This window comes from Physeter macrocephalus, chromosome 2, assembly GCF_002837175.3.
Source record: "Physeter macrocephalus isolate SW-GA chromosome 2, ASM283717v5, whole genome shotgun sequence".
Lineage (NCBI taxonomy): Eukaryota > Metazoa > Chordata > Mammalia > Artiodactyla > Physeteridae > Physeter > Physeter macrocephalus.
Genome location: NC_041215.1, coordinates 96390714 through 96411501, shown reverse-complemented (window position 1 = coordinate 96411501; position 20788 = coordinate 96390714). Strand labels below are relative to the sequence as shown.

Sequence of the window (20788 nt, the reverse complement as noted above, 5' to 3'; positions counted from 1 at the left end):
AACTATTGATTTCTTTCAGTTAATATCAATTCTATTGTAGAAATACCCAAACATAAACACAGAGTTTTCAATGAAGTCTCAGAAATCAAAATCAGAGATCTGTCATGTTTATACATCAGAGCTTAATTGTTTTTCCTGCAGTCTTCCCCATTATACAAAATGGCACTACCATGTTCAAGCCAAAAGCCTAGTCATCTTTGATCCATTCCTCTCATTTTGCAATACACAAACAAGTCATATTCAGTCCACCTCTAAGATATATGTGGAATAGAAGTATTCTTTTCTCTCTCCACTGCCACTATAGTCCAAGACCTGGACACTGTCTTTCACCTACACTACTGTAATGATCTCCTATTTGTTTTCCCTCAATGTTCTATTTTCCACACCAGTCAGATATACTTGAAACTATCCCAATGGGTTCTCATTGCGCTTTAAATTAAATCAATACTCCTTAGTGTGGCATACAAAGTTCTACATAGTAATAAGGACCTCGCTGTTCTCTCCACTCCGTTTTAGCTCTCTCTTTACTCTCCTGGGAACCCTCTTCTCTAGGCACAATGTTGGCTCCTGGAATGTCAGTTTTTTACATTAGAGTCTTTTTCTGTGTATAACACTCACTCAGAGGGATCTTCACCTGGCCAGCTTTTTCTCATCCTTCCTTCTTCAATACTCTTCCCTCACCTCTTTAAAACAGGTTGCCCACCCTAGTCTGCTACAACTTTTTCCTCTGTAACATTTCTCATTTAGATGCTAGGTTTTTGTTTGTTTTTACTTTTGTATATTGTATTATGATGAGTATGACCTTTATGAGAGAAACTCTGACCCACCACTGTGCACTCTGTACCTGCAGTATTTGGCACACAGGAGATCAGTCAATATTTTTTAAGTGAATGAATAAATTGATGAGCTAATTAGGTACAGTACAGGTAGGAGCAAGGACTAGTAAATTTTAAGACCTTATAAGAGAAAATGTGTCTCTTACCTTCTCTGGATCCAAAGGGCTACCTGGTCACATACCAAGAGCCAGAGTTGTGGGTTGATACTGATAGCACTCACTGCAGCAAAAGTGAGGGGCTTGTTTGAATCACCTATGTCACACTCAACTCGCATCTCTGGATATAGCCATTTTGTGGTTTTTATGTTTCAAAATAAATAGTTCCCTATAAGCCCCAATTCTAAGTGCCAGCTGTTTTTTCGGATGGATAAACTAGGTGTTTGACGCTCTCCAAATTCAAATTTGTACACGTTTTACAACCCCTATTGATTTCTTGAATGGTTAACCAACCGTGCACTTGGGGAGTGTAAATGATACAGTGGGAATGTGTTAGACCTGTTAAAAGGTAAACTAACACTGTGAGACCACAAAGTACCACTTAGTTAATAACTAATTTCAAGTCCTAAATGCTGTCCAAGTGGAAAGAAACTGTTAAGACCTACACCTCATCCTTAACTATTTCTAGAGCAGTTCTTGCACACAAAGGTATCACTGACTAGAAATGAAGGAAGTGCCAGAAGAAATCAATTATTCAAAACTGGGAAGAAAGGGGGTGGGGAGGGAGGGAGAGAGAGAATATTCATAGCTATTTAGAATACTTGAGGAATGAGTTGTCCTAGATTTAAAAGATTTGTACTTAACCAAGGGATAATGCTTTAATGATGAGAACATTTAATGTTCAAATTTTCTTAATGGATTACTCTAAATTCCCATCCTTCTTAAACAAAAGATGCTAAACAAACTCCAGCGTTTTCTTAATGAGTCAGAATTCTATAATAGCATCAGTTATTCAAGAATTCTAAAAATGCAGATAGAGATAATGTGGGAGATTATATTCCAGATGTGACCTGGAATTTTGTTGAAAGGTCATTGATGTCAGTTTGCTTCTTGGTCATTTGCTTCTTTCTAATAAAGGTAAAATGCAGCATCATTTGTTGTATGACAAAATAATGTAAGATAACTGCCTTTCTTATAAGATGAATTAATAAATCAAAAATGAATGCAGCCCCTTTTATAAAGTTTCCCTAGCTTCTCAAAAATTCTTTTTTACTGTGGTTATTAGCATCTTTTGACACATCAGCACCTTGAAAACATAATTTCTGCGTTGCAAATGCAATGAATCATAGATCTTTCAACATATGCTTAAACTAAGGTGATCATATAATTTACCACCTTAACTAGGAAACTTTTGAGAGTGAAAGGAGGCACTATGAATCATTATGCTGGGAAAATAGACATTAACCAAGACTGTACAGGTCACATACTAGCTGAAGCCAATCTTTCAGCTCATTTTCATTAATTCCATATGGACTGTTAAAAAGTATATTTTATCAATGTGAGTGTTTGGTTGCTAAATAGTCATTATATTAGTTTGCTAAGGCTGCCATAAAAAATTACCACAAACTGGGTGACTTAAAACAACAGAAATTTATTATCTCACAGTTTTGGAGGGTAAAAGTCTGAAATTAAGGTGTTCGCAGGACCACAGTCCCTCCAAATTCTCAAAGAGAGAATCCTCCCTTGCCTCTTCCAGCTCTGGTGGCTCCTACATTCCTTGGTTTATAGCAGCGTAGTTCCAATTTCTGCCTCTACCTTCATCTGACCTTCATTGTGTGTCTTCATATGACCTTATAAGAATACCAGTCATTTGATTTAGGGCCCTCTCTTATCCAGTATGAAAGCATCTGAACTAATTATTTCCCAGTAAGCTTGCACTCTGAGGTTCCAGACAGATGTAAGTTTTTGGAGGACATTATTCAACCCAATGCGGTAACCAATAAAATATTTGGTTAATGTTTTACAAATAATCATTAGATAAGGATTTTACTGACGATAAAAAAATGTATAATACTGTACATGAAAAAGACTTGTTCATTGGTATTCTCATGTCTCTATAACAGGTTAAACAGAGAGACCACATGGAAATCTATGATGGATTATCACATCATCAAAAGTTTTATCTTAGAAAGCAATACCACCTTTAATAAGTCTTATTCTGCTTAAATACAAAGATACTTGATACATAGACATGTACTAAATATCATCAAAACAGAATATCTTTCAACACCATGAAACTGTTCCGAGGTTATGCTATGTTCAGAAATTACTTCTTAGGAAAAACTACAAAATTCTGTCTTAGAGGTTGACTCTGTGACTTTTTCAATATCAATTTTATCTAGAATGCTTATTTAAAATGTCAAACCAACTTTCAGAAATACTCATAGCATAATCAGCTGCATTTGTTTCTTAAAATTGTTTCATCTTATCCTTGACTATTAGAAGAGATGGTATACCTTCTAATGCTCTCAATGAGAATCAACTACATTAATTTGGTCAGGTACCAACATATGGCAGTATGCCACATTTGTAAATGAATGTAAATCTATGCTGTAAATTTTCTAACTGTCCTTTTTGGGCCATGACATCATACAGGAGAAATCTGCAAACCCATCAACCCATCAATTGCCTATACTTGCTCTTTCAAGTCATTTATAGATATCTTTTTTTTATGGTTAGCAACACATTTTTGCCCTCCAGCCTTTTACCTTTCACTGAATAAGCCTGAAGTGCATAGCAAATATAGCTTTTACCTCTGCATCTAATTCTGTCACACTGAATATATACACTCTACTGAGTCGACTACAGTTCTCCACCATACTCTACCTTACCTTGTCAGTTAAGGTAGGTATTGTCTGTCTCTCTAAGGACACATTACTGAAGTGCAGCTGGCTCTTTGATGCAACAACTAAGAGGGACTAATCTTTTGAAAGCCACCACACCAAGGTACAGGCAGTTTCCAAATATATTGCCTATGCCTGTCATACTCATTTATTCATGCTACTTATTGAACACCGACTTACTGCTACTTCTCGTTCTACACCCTAGAAATGTTACAGTAAATAATACAGTCTCTGCCCTAGGAGAAAGTATAATCTATTGCAACGTTTTCTTGTGTGCTCTGAATGGGTAACAGGTGTATAAACTCATTCATCTACTTTAGCAGTCAGGTGGCTTGAGTGGCTAGAGCCCCCAGGCCGATTGTCTCCTCTGTTTGCCTAAAACCAAATCTTATCCTTTTCTGTGTGTGTGGTAATGTGAAAAATTTGGAGATGCTATGGTCTAATGCAATGTTTCCCAAAAAGGAGTCTGGTGGAATAGTCCCACAAAATGTTCCTAAAAGGGAGAGGGAAGTTTCCTAGACAAATGAGTTTAGGAACACTCCATAATGTGTGTCCTTTCTAGGCATCTCACAATGCAGGTTAGCCTTTTAAAGACTCTGAAAACAAGCAGTAAAGAAATGCATATAACTGTGTTTAATCCACTCTTTCCCAAACTTATTTGACTGTAGAACCCCTTTTTCCATGAAGCCTGCTCCAGAAGTAGCACTGCATTGACAGAGCTCCCCTTGGGAAACCCTGGTCTGGCGAGTATGTCCACTGTCCTTAAGGCCCGCAATTTCAAAGAAAGGGTGGCTGTCTTGTCCTGCTCAAGGAACTAAAGAGATGTCCCTCCCCAGCTGCCCTACTCTTGTGCTGTCAACACCTGCTGTTTGTTGTAGCACCATCTCTCCCAGTTGTCACACTGCCACAAATGGTGACTAGGCTTCCATTTATTCCCTCTATTTGTCTTCTTTCCTGCTCTCACTGCTTCTCTTGTAACTTTATCTTTTCTACAGACTAGCGAATGTCTAAAGATACCACCAATGGACCAATGCTCCTTTACCCCCATCTGGAAATTGAACTAATCATAATCCTTGATATAATCTGCACCTTTTCTCAGTGGTGTTATTTGTTTCTATACCCAAGAGAAAGCTTCATTCGCTTTCACACAGAGAATTATTGTTGCTATTCTGGTTAGTTGTCTAACAGAGCCATTAAAGAAGCCTAGAGATTTGTGAGAGTTGGTCTCAGGATACCTGGATTCTGACAACATTTAGAAGCCTCTCGCAGATGCTGGCATTTGTTGCAGGCAGACAGCCTATTCTTTGAGTGTTGTGTTCTCAAAAGGGGCCTAAAATAAAATAATAAAAATGAAGTGTGGGCTTCCCTGGTGGCACAGTGGTTAAGAAACTGCCAATGCAGGGGACACGGGTTCGAGCTCTGGTCCGGGAAGATCCCACATGCCACGGAGCAACTAAGCCTGTGTGCCACCACAGCTGAGCCTGCGCTCTAGAGACTGCGAGCCACAACTACGGTAGCACGTGCTCCTAGAGCCCGTGCTCTTCAACAAGAGAAGCCACCACAATGAGAAGCCCATGCACCGCAATGAAGGGTAGCCCCCCGCTCGCCACAACTAGAGAAAGCCGGCGTGCAGCAACGAAGACCCAACACAGCCAAAAATAAATAAAAAAAAATAATAAATTTATTTTTTTAAAAAAATGAAGTGTATTCTAAAATAAAATGAAGTGTTCAGGCTGACTTTCAAGATCAAGGAAGGCTTGAGAGCTGAAGGCCCCTGATGACTTCTCATCACGTCCAAGGTGGGTGTGGGAAGAGCAGCACTGGGCAACCCACTGCTCAACGCTCCTGGACATGGAACAGCTGGCTGAGATCAGTCCTTTAAGAGGAGGAGACGAGACAGACTTGGGACCACGAATATGGAGCAGCGCCAGCGTAGTTATCAAGGAAAGGAAGCAGGATCCAGGGAACAGGAAAACCTAGCATTAGATGGCTAGAGACAGAGATGAGAAACGGCTAAGGTGGTGTCAGAAGTACTGTGATCCAAATCATCGGAATGTCGGAATTGCCTGGGGCCGCTCCGCGGCATGTGGGATCCTCCCAGACCGGGGCGCGAACCCAGTTCCCCTGCATCGGCAGGCGGACGCGCAACCACTGCGCCACCAGGGAAGCCCTGGGGTACTTTTTTAAAAGACAAACTTCACGTGCCTCGGCTGGTGATTCTGATTCAGGTGATCAGGACCAACCAAACCCTGGAAATCTATTTTTGACAAGTAGTTAAGGTGTATCTGCGCTAGAACAAGCAACATTTCCCTTAAAGGAGGAATTTGAGGATACTAACCCACTCATTAAAATTTTTTTAAAAATTTATTTATTTTATTTATTTATTTTTTAAATTTTTGGCTGTATTGGGTCTTCATTGCTGCACCCGGGCTTTTCTCCAGTTGCGGAGAGCGGGGGCTCTTCTTCATCGCGGTGCGCGGCCTGCTCACTGCGGGGGCCTCTCCCCTTGCGGAGCACGGGCTCTAGGCACGCGGGGTTCAGCAGTTGTGGCTCGTGGGCTCTAGAGCGCAGGCTCTGTAGTTGTGGCGCACGGGCTTAGCTGCTCCGCGGCACGTGGGATCTTTCCGGACCAGGGCTTGTCTTGTGGTTTAAAAAGTTCTTAGCTGCGTGGTCTGCATGGTACACTGGAAAGAGCCCTAGTTTTGACCCCACTTCTGCTTATCGACTGTGTAAATTTCTAAGACAAGTAATTTAACCTATTTGAGCTTCAGTTTCCTCATCTATATAAAATGAGATTTTTATAAATCTACTTTGAAGAGCTATATTAAGGAATACATTTCTGTCATGTTAAGTATTAACACAATGTTAGGCATGTTGTAGATTCTCCAGGAATTGTAGATTTATCATCCTATCTTGAGAATCTGTTTTCTTGGCTGTGTTTAGAAGACAACAACCAAATCATGTGGAAACAACCCATAGATATAGTACATTATGTATAGTACATAGCACAGTGCCAGACACATAGTAGGTACTCAAGAAATGTTCATATAATATATTACCAATTTTTTGGTCCTATCTACGTTATTAAAATCTTTAAAAATTTCTGCTGTGTTTCAGTGAATGCTCCAACCTAAATCCTCCTCATTCTCTGTTGGCTAATAATTTCAGAGTCACAGAGAAAAACAAATGTGTCACCTGAGAAGGTTTATCTTTACTATTTATCCATTGCTGCATATGTAGCCTATAAAGGAGAAAATAGCTTGACTCACATAGCCCAGAAGGCAAAAGTGGACAGGATCTGAACCCTCTGTCACTTGTGTTGTCATTTTCAGCACTGTTACCCAAGAAGTTCACTAAGAAAGGACACCCAGATTAGCCACTAAGCAAATAAGTTTGTCCAGAAATGCACAGGTTTAGTTCAAGACAAAAGAAAAAAGGGGAGGGGAGTATACCTGGCATAAAATGGCTTCCCATAATTTTTTCCTTCTCTAAGGTTTACAGTAAACTTTGTCTACGAAGAGCACCTTGGAAGAGAGCAGGGTTGCTGCAGCAAAAGCTCAGTGGGGAGAGCTGTAGCAAATTGCCCCAGATAAGCTTAAGGCAACTCCAGCTCCGGACTCCCGAGAGGCTAATGAACCATGGATCCCTGCCTCTTCCCAAGGCCTGATGTTTACACAGTGTTGTCAAAGACATCTAAAGTTCCATAAAATACTATATTTTTAAAAGGTCTTCAAGCATAATCCTCTAAACCTATAGGAGTTACCCACTTGCTGAGAGTTAATAGGCTCTTGACTGAATGGTGACGTTTGAAAAAGACCATTATAGGCAGAGTGCAGTTTCCCCCAGTTGCCTGTTCTCTTCACTATTTGGAGCGCTCCGCCATCAGAAGCCAGGCAGGGCGTTCCTAAGGCAGGGGATAGAGAAAATGGCTAAAGATCTGCTTATTTTCCTCCTAATAATAAACAACTTCTTCTTCTTTTTATCTTGGAGGTCTAGAATTTCTGGCTAAATCTATATGAAACTTGTGATGTCAAATTCTTCAATTTATTAAAATTGTATTTGGATGTCATTAAGTTAAAATGGTACATACAAGTTTCTCTTCCAAGGTTTTACAGATTTCTCAGCTTTTATCCATGTAAATATATTACCAGTAGAAACTGAGATCATAAAAGCCCATGCAAGTAATCATCCAGTATTGTTGCATTTCAGTCACTCCAGTCCCCAAATGACTATGTCTATTTCAGATGCTGTTACTTTTCCCAATTTAAATTCAGGCAATTCTTGAATAATGCCATTAAGGTCTTGCCTGAGAATGCAGTAACACAAAAATTAGTTTTCTTCCATTGTATTTTAATTTTATGTCCAATAAGAATATTTATATATGCAAGTGGTGATGTGGATAATCACATTTCACATTTTATATTAGTGCCTGATCAGTAGTACAATAAGAAAGAATTTCTCTGCATCCCCATGCATCCTGCTCCCAACCCATACCTCTGCCTAATTAGCAAAGTTCTGGATCCAAAGAGTTTCAATTACTCTTCTGAAAAAATAGGATAATGTTCAACTTGCAGAAGAAATGTAGCACTTGAAGGACTTGATCTCAATTTTGAAGGTTTTCTTTTAAAATCTTTAACAGATGAAATAACTAGGAATATTGTGACTGGGCCTCTGCTCGCTACAGAACTTTAGAATTGATCGTGTCCTTAAATGCTTCCACATCCATTGTGCTAAGCTGTCACTTCAGCTAGCATTCTCATTTGAGTCTCTGTCCTAGAGGCTTAAAAAAAGAGAGACTCTTCTCATCTACTCATCTGTGCCTTGAAGAAACTATGACAGCAGGTGAGGCTATTATAGAATTTGTTAAGTTGCAAGAACTCATATTGCATTACATTCAGGACCCATTCAATAGGAATGCTCTTCTGGTCTTTAAAAAACTTCGATTGCAATTCAAGCTAGATAGGAGGTTTTACTGCCGCCTCATATGTTTATACCTGATAAGGACAGGAAATCATAAGAATGCTATATTTTCTTTGAAACCAACTCTAATCAACAATGGGACCATCATGACTTTACTTCTAAATTCATAATTTGTTTCTGTCCCAGGCACAATATAAATATAATGGTAAGAAAGATACTTTTTCTAGTTGGTTAAATAAAATTATTTTCAAACTGCTTTAGCAATAGGGCAGTAAGCAGGAGAAGAGTAAAATCAAGTAATCACTGATTACAGTAAAATCAAGTAATCATCAGTAGAGGAATATCTCAGTGCTGGAGTTTCCTTGTACTGTTATAAACATGAAAAATAGAAGTCTTATATAAATACATCAAAAATGGAAATTTCATTTTGCTGAAAAAATGTGGCACATTTTGTGTGCCCACAGGAAAAGAGAGTTGAAAAGATAATAAACCACACTGTACAACTCTCATGCATGTACTTGTCAAGATAATTCACGATGTTAAAGCATAATGTTAAAAATTGAAGTTAGATCCACAAGCATATTGTTCCCCACAAGGAAGACAATATGTAGTAAAGATCACTTTATGCTAGAATGTCTGAATTACAGACCCAGTAAATATTTAAGATATTTTACACTCTTTAAAAAGTAAAATGTCCCTGTAATTAAGGCAAAGTGATTTCCTTACCTAAATAATGTCCTTATTTCTCCACTTCTTTTTCCTAGGATATCAATAATAATATTTTGCAATAAATATTTATTAGTAATTTATTATAAGTAAATATTAAGAATAGAAATAAATATTACTCTTAAAATTCAAAGAACCTAGAGATCTGAAATAATCCAATCTACCATACAGTAACACTCTACAACATCTGAGAAATAGTAACACATATGAGAAATTTTCACACCACCACAAGCTCATCACTTCACTATATAACTCATTACCCTATTGAACAGCTCTGGTTGCTTAAAAATGTGCAGCGGAAATCTGCCTCCCTAAAGCATCCTCTAAATCCTGATGATACCTCTAGTTTAGGATCTTTCCAACTTACTCTAAAATCCTTACACAGAATCAGACTCCTCATGGGGAATCAGAGGCCTAAAGGATTTGTATATATATTCTAAAGAAAGGCCTGATTAAAGCAAGATAGGGCTGTCTCCAGAGAAATATCATCTGACCAGCCCCCAGATGTCCTCCCAGACTGTAATACACCATGGGTAGGATCTGGTCCTTTAGCCTATAGGTGCAGAAATTTGATTTTACAAACCCCAAGAATTCAGTGGGTTGAAGAAAGCGGACTTGTGCCCCCAGAATGCATGGAAACTCAGAACCAATCAATTCACTCAAATGAAATATGTAACTGTCAAATGGATAAGATATCTAGGTGGTACTGTCAAAGCCAGCTACACAGAAGTCCAACTATTTTAAGACTAAAGAGCAGAGCATCAAAACAAGAGAAATGGGTTAACTGAGTATTTAATAGCATCAGACACTAATAACCTAGTGCATCCATCTTTGCAATCTTTGCAGCTGGGCACTCTGGGTTTGCTAGTTCAAGTTGGCTTCTCAGAGCACGGCATCCCAGAGGGCACTTGAATAGATGACACAGCATGACATTCAGATGCTTCTTTTGTCAAACTCTAACCCTTATCCAAAGGGAAACATCCTTTCTTCAGATTTAAGGATAATTTTCGTCGAATTTTACAGTCATATTTCTGCTTCAGTCGATAATGTGTTGCTTTGATAGATTAATTCTCTGAATGACATCTTGTTTCCAACTTTTTGGGAAGAAAGCAGGGGTAGTGATAAATACACGTGTACACACACACCACCCTCCGGGCTATATTGATTTAAATATCTGAACTGCTATGCCTGGCTCTGCCCACATTCTATTCCACTTATCTTACTTGACTTGTGATTAAAAGCAAGGTCTTGCTATTCGCCATTTCCTCTGTCTCTTCAGCTTGCTGTGTCTCTTTCCCTGAAAGCACCAGGATAGAAACAATACATGTAGCTGTGCTTTAGAGCAGCCCACTTCTATAGCTCTTGACTGGAATGTCGACTAGCAATGGGCATGCAGCCCTATTAGCTCTGCTACAAGTAACTCAGATTATACCAGAAGTTGTTTCTTAGCAATTTGTAAACATTTAAACAGGAAACTGGACAAGGATTTTAAACAAAGACACGAAGAGTTTCTACCATGATCACTCTCTGTGTTAGAAGAAAGAGCACAACCCTTACATTAAATCTCTTTTTAAATGGAGAACAGAGAAGTTGATGTCTAAATCATCAACCACTGGAGAAAACGTACAGACTTCCAAAGTATCATTTTTCTATGATATTAAATCATTAAATGCTTTGTTATTGCTTAAATACCTATGCATAAACATCAGGATCACAAATACCCACTATGGTCCATACACATATTTGGTTTGTATATTTCTGTGTTTCTACTCTTCTTAATATACTCAGATCTCATTTCTAAAACATGTCTATTGCATTACTAGAAGTGGTTATATATTCAGGTTTTCAATCAACTGGTTTACTTGTTTGGATTGACTATAAATTTGTTGACATATATTGATGATTCCTCATTTTCTTGCCCAGGGTTCATTTCTTCTACTCATTTATTTTCAATCTCTCTAACTTCCTTATTTGACAGTATCCTATGAGCAGCATAACAGAGCACTCCAAGTTCATAAGGAATGGTGTAAACTAATTAGCAGATTTTATGATGGAAACTATTCCCCTCCCATACGATCATCCTGTCTGGATAATGAACTTTGTGAAAATATCCAGCTCTTACTACACTAAGGCAACAGTCTCACTCAAACAAGCTCCTATTTTGCCCTTGGACTTCAGTTCCTAATTGTGGACATGGTACAGATTCAGAAACAAAAACAGTATGGGGTGAGGGACAGAGTTAAAAATAAAATAGCCTTAAAAAATGGATTTTGAGTTAAGGAAATTCTTGATCTTCTTTTGCAACTGACAGAAAGAAGAATAGCCCTAATAAGATGTGTTTGAAAAATACTATGACTGAAATCACAGTGTATAAGTGAAATGTAGGGAAGTTACAGAAAATTCCCCTACATGCAGGTGTGCAGAAGCACTGAAGGGTTACTAACAAACACTAAAGAGAAGTGTTGAATAGTTTGTTATCGGGAGAAGATCCAGAAATGAGAGTGAAAATCAGTGCTGGTTCATTACATCAGCAGTGAGGCTGGCAAACCCCACTGCTAAAGTCGTCTTTCAATAGCAGGTGCGTGGATTGTCCACTCTGGCTTGTAGCCCCCCAGCCAAGGCACAGAATGAGCCCAGTCTTCATGGATTCATGAATGACCACAGGCCTTCTCAAGATGTATCTAAATACTGTGGTCGTTCTGCTTCTATTTTGGTCACATACTCCCATATTGGAAATTTTACCCCACACTATCCATTTCAGTTTTGGTGTGTTTGCTTACTGCAAGCAGTATTTCTTACCGAAAACACCGTAGTAGCTTGCAAGAATGGAAGAAACCAAAAGAGAAAGTTCTATACATTCTCAGTCTTTTCTATTGAAGTGGTTCTTTCAGTTTAATAGGAATTATCAAAGTAGAAATATTATAATGCAAACAAAAGATCATGTAAATAGGTAAAAAGACATAGATATAAAACAAATGAATGATTTAAATGCCATCGCCAGTCTATTCAGCATCCTTATGATAAATCCTTTATTAATTTGGGTATGTAATTTGAAATATTACCCACCATACCGATGTACATAAATATCCCTACACAAGAAAGCACTTAACATATTTAACAATTTACTTCAAACTTTAATGTTTTTCAGATGACAACCTAGATCTTAAAATGTATAGATATTTTATAGCTGTGCTTAAACGTAAATAATACATGTCTAATTCACTAATACCAAAGGTACATTTTTTTCTCATGATGAATATAGTCATCATCCATGACTGCCAGTAAAAATTATAAGGATGCACTATAATAAAAAAACTATACCCCTATGTGGAAATGATAGGATATAATCTGTTTCATAAAAATAGCAATTTATTCTCAATTTTCCATCACTGGGAGAACGCATTACTGCTGAACAATTACTGTGGTCTTAAAAAGTATTTTTAGATTGAAGTCAAGAGAGTTATATTTCTCATATGTTTAGGGAAGAATTTTAAAGTATATCAGGTCTCAGATTATAGAAGAAACTCAAAAAAGGCAAAACTTTATGTTATAAAATGAACATATAAAGAATACAAAGACTGCTTAGAGATGGCATTACAAATGAGAAGCAAATGTATTTAGACTAACAGAGGTCAGAAAAAAATTTAATATCTTTATAGAAACATGAGAAAACAAAACTTGTTAATGACAGAAGACAGGGTTCATTTCAGAACACAAGTTCTTTTTCTTTACCATAAGTTTAAATTTCACATGACATTGTTAACATAGGCCAAATATTATGAATTAGAATACACTCATAGCATTCAGTATGTACTGTGTTAGTATCTACATAAGTGATTCTGAAATAACATTTGCTCTTTCAATAGCATTATTTAGGCAATAAAAAAATGTACGGGTGCTAGGAAAATTCATGTTCACAGTAGATGAATAAAGCCCTAAAGAATCCATTTGTTGAAATTTGCATTTGGTTTTGGAAAACTTCTGTTTAACAATTGAACACGGCCATATTTTAATTTTTAAGCTCTCACATGGAGAGAGTATCAACATATTGCAGCAATTTACTTTTAGGGACATTATGCTGGGCTTTGAAATTCAAAAAATAGGATATTTCTTCTTGAAGTATTTTATGATCAATGTACAGTCTACACAAGGAAAATTAAAGCTGTCTGACAACTCATAGAAACATCACTGGCTCTTAAAGATGTAGGAAATTACATAAAAGCATGAAAAGTACTGGGTAATTTTGCAGTTTCATCTCTAAACAAAATTGTAAAGACATCTGTCTTTCAATTCTTTCTCCCTCTTTCTTCTGAAGCATGGCCTTTTAATGCTTGCCCTTTTAAATATTTTTGCCTACTGTAGCTTTGCTTCTTAATGTACTGGTTGATCTTACCAGGCTAAGAAAGTATTTACAGGGGATGTTGCTTTTATCTGTATTCACAGAGAATGCTAACAAATTAGAAGAAAGTGCCAGAGAACACCACATACCTTGCCCAGAACATTACAATGGCTTCTGCATGCACGGGAAGTGTGAACATTCTATCAATATGCAGGAGCCATCTTGCAGGTAATGTTTTCACCCTTTAACTTTTAAATGTATAAAGTAAAAATATAGAAACTAAATTCTGGATGTTTACAGAGAATTGGATGGCATTCTGCCTGAATGCGTGATCAGCAGCCAAACTTTTCTCTCTCTCTCCTACACACACACACACACACACACACATGCATGCACAAACTAGAAAACAACAAAATGTGTGTACATACCCAAGTACTATGTAACACATTATTATATACACTCTTCTGGTGGAATTTTAAATTGTACCTTGGGCATTACAAGTTCCTTAAAGACACAGCCTCCTCTGGTTTATTCATCACTCTTTCCCATGGACACGGAGCAGTGCTTGGCACAGATTAGGTACTTGATAACTATTTCTCAAACAAATGAATGGATGAGGCCTAAAGATAACACAGTTGCTTTTGGGAGGCTGTCTTTTCCAAAGTCCTTCAGGTCTTCTAATAAATATCATCAATCTTGGTTTTGCTAGGATCCACTATCCACAAGGCTTGCAGAGTGAGATATTAGCTATACCTCCACAGATTCAGACTCAGTTGAGACACAAAGAAATTGCTTGTCTGGATTTAGTTAATAAATACAAATATCTGCTGAATACTCATGGAGAGAACATAATTATTTCAGAGATGATAAAGCCAAAGTGAAAAAAACAAACATATTTTTTATTAAAGGAATATACAAGTGGCAAATGATGAAATAGGTTGCATATTGCTGCTATACAGTGAAAGGAGTTTCTCTCTCTTGTTCTCTTCCTTCTCTCCCCTCCCTTTTCCCCCTCCCCTCTCCTTTCCTCTCCCCCTCTTCTTTTTCTTCATCTTCTCCTTCTTCTTTCTTCCTTTCCTTTTCTCTCTCTCTCTCTCTTTCTCAAGAACTGCCTTCCTTTCATGTTTTCCTTCATTGAATACACTAGCGCTTGCCTTCCAGTAGAGCAGCCAGGCACAGTGAGAAGTTGCACCCACTGCCCTGTCATCCCCAGCAGAATCGTCATTATTAAGTCCCTCTGATGCAGAGAGGAAAGACCCCAGGATGTAATTACGAGAAATTCAAAGTGAAGTACTAAAATAGTTGCACAAAGTCAATGACAAGTTGATCCCCACTAGTATTGTTTTCATGTGAGTTGTTTCCTCGTTTCATGGTCAAATGCTAATTCTAACACACAGATTGTCTACCTGAGCTTTCTGATGAGGGCTGAGTGAGGGAGAGGCAGCCTTCATCCTCAGATGAATAGCGCATGGGCTTGTTTTGCCGAACCAACCATACTGCCTACATCATAATTACTTTTTCCTACTGAAATTTAATTCTCTAACATAAGCAGACAACTTTATGACCAGTAAATTAAAGAAATCACTCTTGTTGTACCTCTGGCCCTAACACTTTTTAACACTTATTCTAACAGTAGCATAGAGAATGCTTTATCCAAAAATAGATAAGTAGTACTATTTTTTATACTCATGTCATCAGAAACAAGCCTTTTCTCAAGCAATTATGTTGACTTAGGTTAATTAAAGAGCAAGTTAAATAAAATGTAAAGCTCACCTGAAAAAATATATATAGAAAGAATAATTATTCCTGGGCTTCTCTCGTCTCTCTATATTATCACCACAAATTATCTACCAACTCTCCTATCTTCAAACTCATATAATAAAGTATAAAAAGAAACTGCATTATCTTTGAAATAAAAAACACAAAGAGATCTTATTGAAAACAAGTATTTGAAAGACATATCTACAAAGTACTATTTTTTGAAGAGCAAGAAAGGGAAACAAAAGGCCCTAATTTCACAATGAAGATAAATAGCTATAGGCCAACTATAAAAATGAGTCCAGCAACTACAGGTAACTGGACACTATTTCTTCCAGGTGTGATGCTGGTTATACTGGACAACACTGTGAAAAAAAGGACTACAGTGTACTATACGTTGTTCCCGGCCCTGTCCGATTTCAGTACGTCTTAATCGCAGCTGTGATTGGAACGATTCAGATTGCCGTCATCTGTGTGGTGGTCCTCTGCATCACAAGGTCAGTAATTGTACTCAGTGGCCACCCACATGAAGGGATATGTCATTCCTCCTTGTCTTAGAGCTCTCTAATTACAAGTCCCTTCAAGGACTCTGCAGCCATCTATTCTCTGGAGTCCTATTTCCTCATCATAACAGCACTGGAATAGCCAAAGGGAAAGACATTGACTTTCATGCTGGAGTGGTACAAATTTTTTTCCTTATTTTTGCATTTTGATGAGGATTATTTATTTTCTAAGGAAAGGTCTTTTTTCCCCTTCTAATGTGTAATACCAATCTTTGTTTAAATATGCTTTTCTCTTTTAGCTATAAAAAGTCAGTCTTCATTCAGACTACTAACAGACTATTTAAATGAGCAGTGTTTCCTGACTTACTCGGATTAGTATGCCAAATGAGATCGTAGAATAGATTTTATACAAGGCCTAGAAAAGTATTAAATTATAGCTCTCATTTAGGGCACTTACATTTCCAAGTATAACTCTCAGGTATAATCATTTTTAACATATTTGATATAAACCACAAATACATTTTTATCTTAAGTTAACAAAATAATTTTTAATCACAAAATTCAAAGAAAATAGTTATAATGAGAATGATTATGTTGTAGTACATGAAAACCTTTGATATATGGAAACACGCAACAAATTTCACAACAAGTTTTCATATCAAACCCCCAAACAATCAGACAGTAATTGTTTCCTGGAGAGTTAGGTTGAGAGAAATACAGAGATCTCATCCAGTTTCAACAGGAAAGAAAACCATGAATAATTAGTAATGTCTGGCATTGGGCTTGGAGTAAAGGAGGGAGGCCAGGTATGGTTTACCTTCATTAGCGTGTAAATTCATGGTAACCAAGAATTAGATTCCAAACCGAATGCATATTATTTATGTCCTGTCTAACCAGAAATGTTACTGAAGATTCTTTGTTCTGATCTGATTTCACTCCACTTGAGATAAAAGTTCCAAGGAAGTTTTTCAAGGTTTTTGTCACGTTCACAAGGCATTTAGACTTTCAGTCATTTGCGCAGGTCTACAGTAAATCAGAATGTTTCCCAAAAAATTATTTTAAGACAAGAAAATAAAAGAAAGTATCATATCTTTAGAAAATAAAGGCCATAATACATCTCTATATCTGTACTGTTCTATCTTCTTGGAGGACAAGTGTGGCATTTGCTCTTGAAAAAGACAAAATATGGTTCATAGATCCTTCCCTGGCCTAACGGCTTAAGGGAACATCATCGACGGGAGCTCTGTGCTACTTGAAGCCAAGTTGAGTTCATCAACTCGACTCTTATGTTTAGATGCCAAGTCAGTGGCTTACATTAAAATTGATTCTGGGGAGCATAAAAATAACTCAAGAAACCAAAAATACTAAGTATAAAAGAAAAGATAGAAAAGAATCTAAAACACAGGAAACTGTGCCACATTACTCCAGGGGTCTTGAGCCTTCTAATATCTAAGTAATATCAGCACGTGAAAAATGAAATTCATATTTAATAGATATAAAATCATAACAATTTGATTTGCTACTTCATGTACTGACAAAAATGCAGAACTTTAAATACTTCAGCAGATGTTTAGAAGTCTTATTAATCAACTTCATTCCCATATGTAATAAAAACAACTGGAATACATAGGGTCCTTATCTCCCTTGGAATTGTGTGTGTGTGTGTGTGTGTGTGTGTGTGTGTGTGTGTGTGTGTGTATCTGTACAGACACACACCAATACATATACATATACATTTGGTTAAGATTTTGAAGGAACAATTATCCCCATTTTCAAGATAGGGACTCTGAGGTATGAGGTCAGCAAATTGCTGAGTATACACAGCTGAGCAATAAGGGCGGAAATGGAATCTAGGCTGCCTAGTATCAGAGCCTGTGCACTTAACCACCAGTCATATTGCCCCTTGGCTGGTCAGGATGTCTGTATTCTGATGCTCAAGACAACCTAACTGAGCTCCAAATTAGGCAAGCCATTTTTTAAGACATACGGCTGTTTTCATTTTCCATGTAAAAACAAAACAAGGGCTTCCCTGGTGGTGCAGTGGTTGAGAGTCCGCCTGCCGATGCAGGGGACACGGGTTCGTGCCCCAGTCCAGGAAGATCCCACATGCCGCGGAGTGGCTGGGCCCGTGAGCCATGGCCGCTGAGCCTGCGCGTCCGGAGCCTGTGCTCCACAACGGGAGAGGCCACAACAGTGAGAGGCCCATGTACCACAAAAAACAAAACAAAAACAAACAAACAAACAAAACCAAACCTATCTTCTATTTACTTTTGAGGAGGAGAAATAGCACATGAACTAAACTGGCATTATTGTAATGCATTTTATAAAACTCTCCTAGGCAATCCAAGCTTTCCAAAATCCAAGAGTCATACTAGTCAATAAACTACACTATTCTCAGTATGGATTCATTTCATTCACTTGAAAACATTCTGCTCAAAAGCCAGACTTTGCAGCTAGGCCATCCTCCCCTCTAACCCTTCCTGCCCAAACCCTCTCTTCCTGGTGACCTGGCCACACTCGTCCATCAAGAGCTGTTCCAAAACATCTAGTTGCTAAAAGATTTACAAAATTACACGAAGCAGAGGTCCCCTCATTCTCTTCAATTTTCTTTTAATCTCATTGTCACCTGGTCTCTCCTCCTTTCTACCTCTCTTTTCTTTCTCTTCTCCTCTTCCCACTATCTTTCTTTTCCTAATTCTTTCCCCTTGTTTTTACTACTTTGGTCAAATATCTGTCCTTCTCCTAAATAAACATGTGTCATAAAGAATATAGACATCTAGAGACATGTTCTGAAATGAAGAGAGTTGCCCTGCTGAGAAGATGTATTTTCAGTCTTTTATCTCCAGCTCCCACTTGCTGGGAATATGACTTCCAGCTCCATGTTCATTTTGACAGATCTACCCCCCAAAAACCCATATATGTATATACTATATACATTTTCTCACATATGAACATATATATGAATATATATTTTCTGACACCCCTCCAGCTTATTATAATAGGATTTTATATGAACTTTATATTGTTTTTTTATTTGTATTGTCAAAGCATTATTTTATTATAAGAGAAAAGCTACTAGATCAGAGCTTTTCAGATAATTTGACTGAGTCTTAGCTTTTTATAGAAGCTAAATAATTGGTACCAATTTATGTCTTTAGCTTATAACATTAATATACAAAATGATATTAGGCTGAACCAAAACAATATCCCTTTTCATTACATATCCCATATTAACAGTTGGCTCACTCTCTGGTTTGATAGGATTTAAACTTGTAGCACTGAAATGTCAATATAACATTCATCCTTGGGACATTTAAAGTATCAAGTTGTTGAAGACCTTTAACATGAGATTAGATGAGCTCACATTTGCTCTATTGCATTGTGCTGAGTCATTGTTTGGGCCCTGATGAGTAAGCTGTTGAGGACTAGGTAAATGTATTCCTCTTGAACTTCCACCTCTGTTCTTCGGTTCTCCTCGACAGACGCTTAAAGACAACTGCAAGGAGAAGCAAAAACAAAAAACAAAAACAAAAACCTCTTCCAACATAATTCCAGCTTCTGCTAATAATAAATTCTTTCGTCTGAAATATTTTAATAATTTGCTTAATTCACAACTTCACTCTGTGATTGTCGGACCAGACTTTAGGTAATAGCACTGGACTAAGATCTGTAAACTTTCCAACCTTCTAGGAAATGCCCCAGAAGCAACAGAATTCACAGACAGAAGCAAAATACAGGGCACTACAGTTCAGACAACACAACAAGAGCGTCCACGAGGTTAATCTAAAGGGAGCATGTTGCACAGTGGCCGGACTACCGAGAGCTTGGACTACACAATACAGTATTATAGACAAAAGAATAAGATGAGATCTACACATGTTGCCTTGCATTTGTGGTAATCTACACCAATGAAAACATGTACTACAGCTATATTTGATTATGTATGGATATATTTGAAATAGTATACATTGTCTTGATGTTTTTTCTGTAATGTAAATAAACTATTTATATCACACAATATAGTTTTTTCTTTCCCATGTATTTGTTATATATAATAAATACTCAGTGATGAGAAAAAAATTGGCGTTCTTAAATTTGCGGTATCTCCTAACTGTAAATATAATCAAGCTAGTACAATCTGTACAAGTACCGGTATTTTATCTTTCTCCACATCCTGAGACAGAGCATTAGTTTATACAGGACTCAGTGGCTAGGTTTTGAGTGATTCCAAGATCAAGGGAAATGATGGTTATTGGAAAAGAGAAAAAATAGTTTATATCAAGTGAGGAAAAAATATTTCAGATCTTTGAATCATCTCTATTTTATCAGCTTTCTTCCCTGGTCTTCCATTTTCATCCCCAGAGCAGAAAAATCTCTGGCATATAAATTAAATCAAAGAAGAGGGCGAGGGAAAGTGCTTTATAACTCATAAAGGAGAGGGAAAGAAGATATTGGTTTTTATTTGGGAAACATCTTAGAATCTCCCAGTTAAGTGCATATATCTGAAAGGTCCTGAACAAGCTACATATTAGGAATACACAGAGCACAAAATCTATTGCATTTAGGTGAGTGGAATTAACAACTAGGAAGAAGTTCTAATAACATCATTAAATGTGTAACACCAAATCATGAATTCTCAGAAGCACCTTGCTATATTTACAGTATATGGTTCTTTAAAAAGAAATTAGAATAACAACCAAATACCTCATGAATAACTTCATGGCTAATGCAGCACCATTATTTGAAATGAAACTAAGGTGATAATATTTCATGAAATGTGCTTTATATATATGATAAGAACGAAAATTAATCGCATAGCATATGAAAGACCTTGGTGGGAAATTGATATAGATTTCTGAGCACACAA

The 20788-nt window shown here is 37.3% G+C and overlaps 1 protein-coding gene across 1 annotated transcript in view; it reads left to right on the top strand.

Annotated features, from left to right (window-relative positions):
• The window catches only part of TMEFF2 (transmembrane protein with EGF like and two follistatin like domains 2), a 251212-nt gene extending 231273 nt beyond the window's left edge, over positions 1-19939 (top strand). Inside the window, exons 8-10 of the mRNA XM_007101996.3 lie at positions 13765-13888; positions 15757-15915; positions 19612-19939. Of these exons, the coding sequence (XP_007102058.1) occupies positions 13765-13888; positions 15757-15915; positions 19612-19708 (380 nt within the window). The 3' untranslated portion in view covers positions 19709-19939. The remainder of the gene's footprint in view (positions 1-13764; positions 13889-15756; positions 15916-19611) is intronic.
• Positions 19940-20788: the final 849 nt, after the last annotated feature.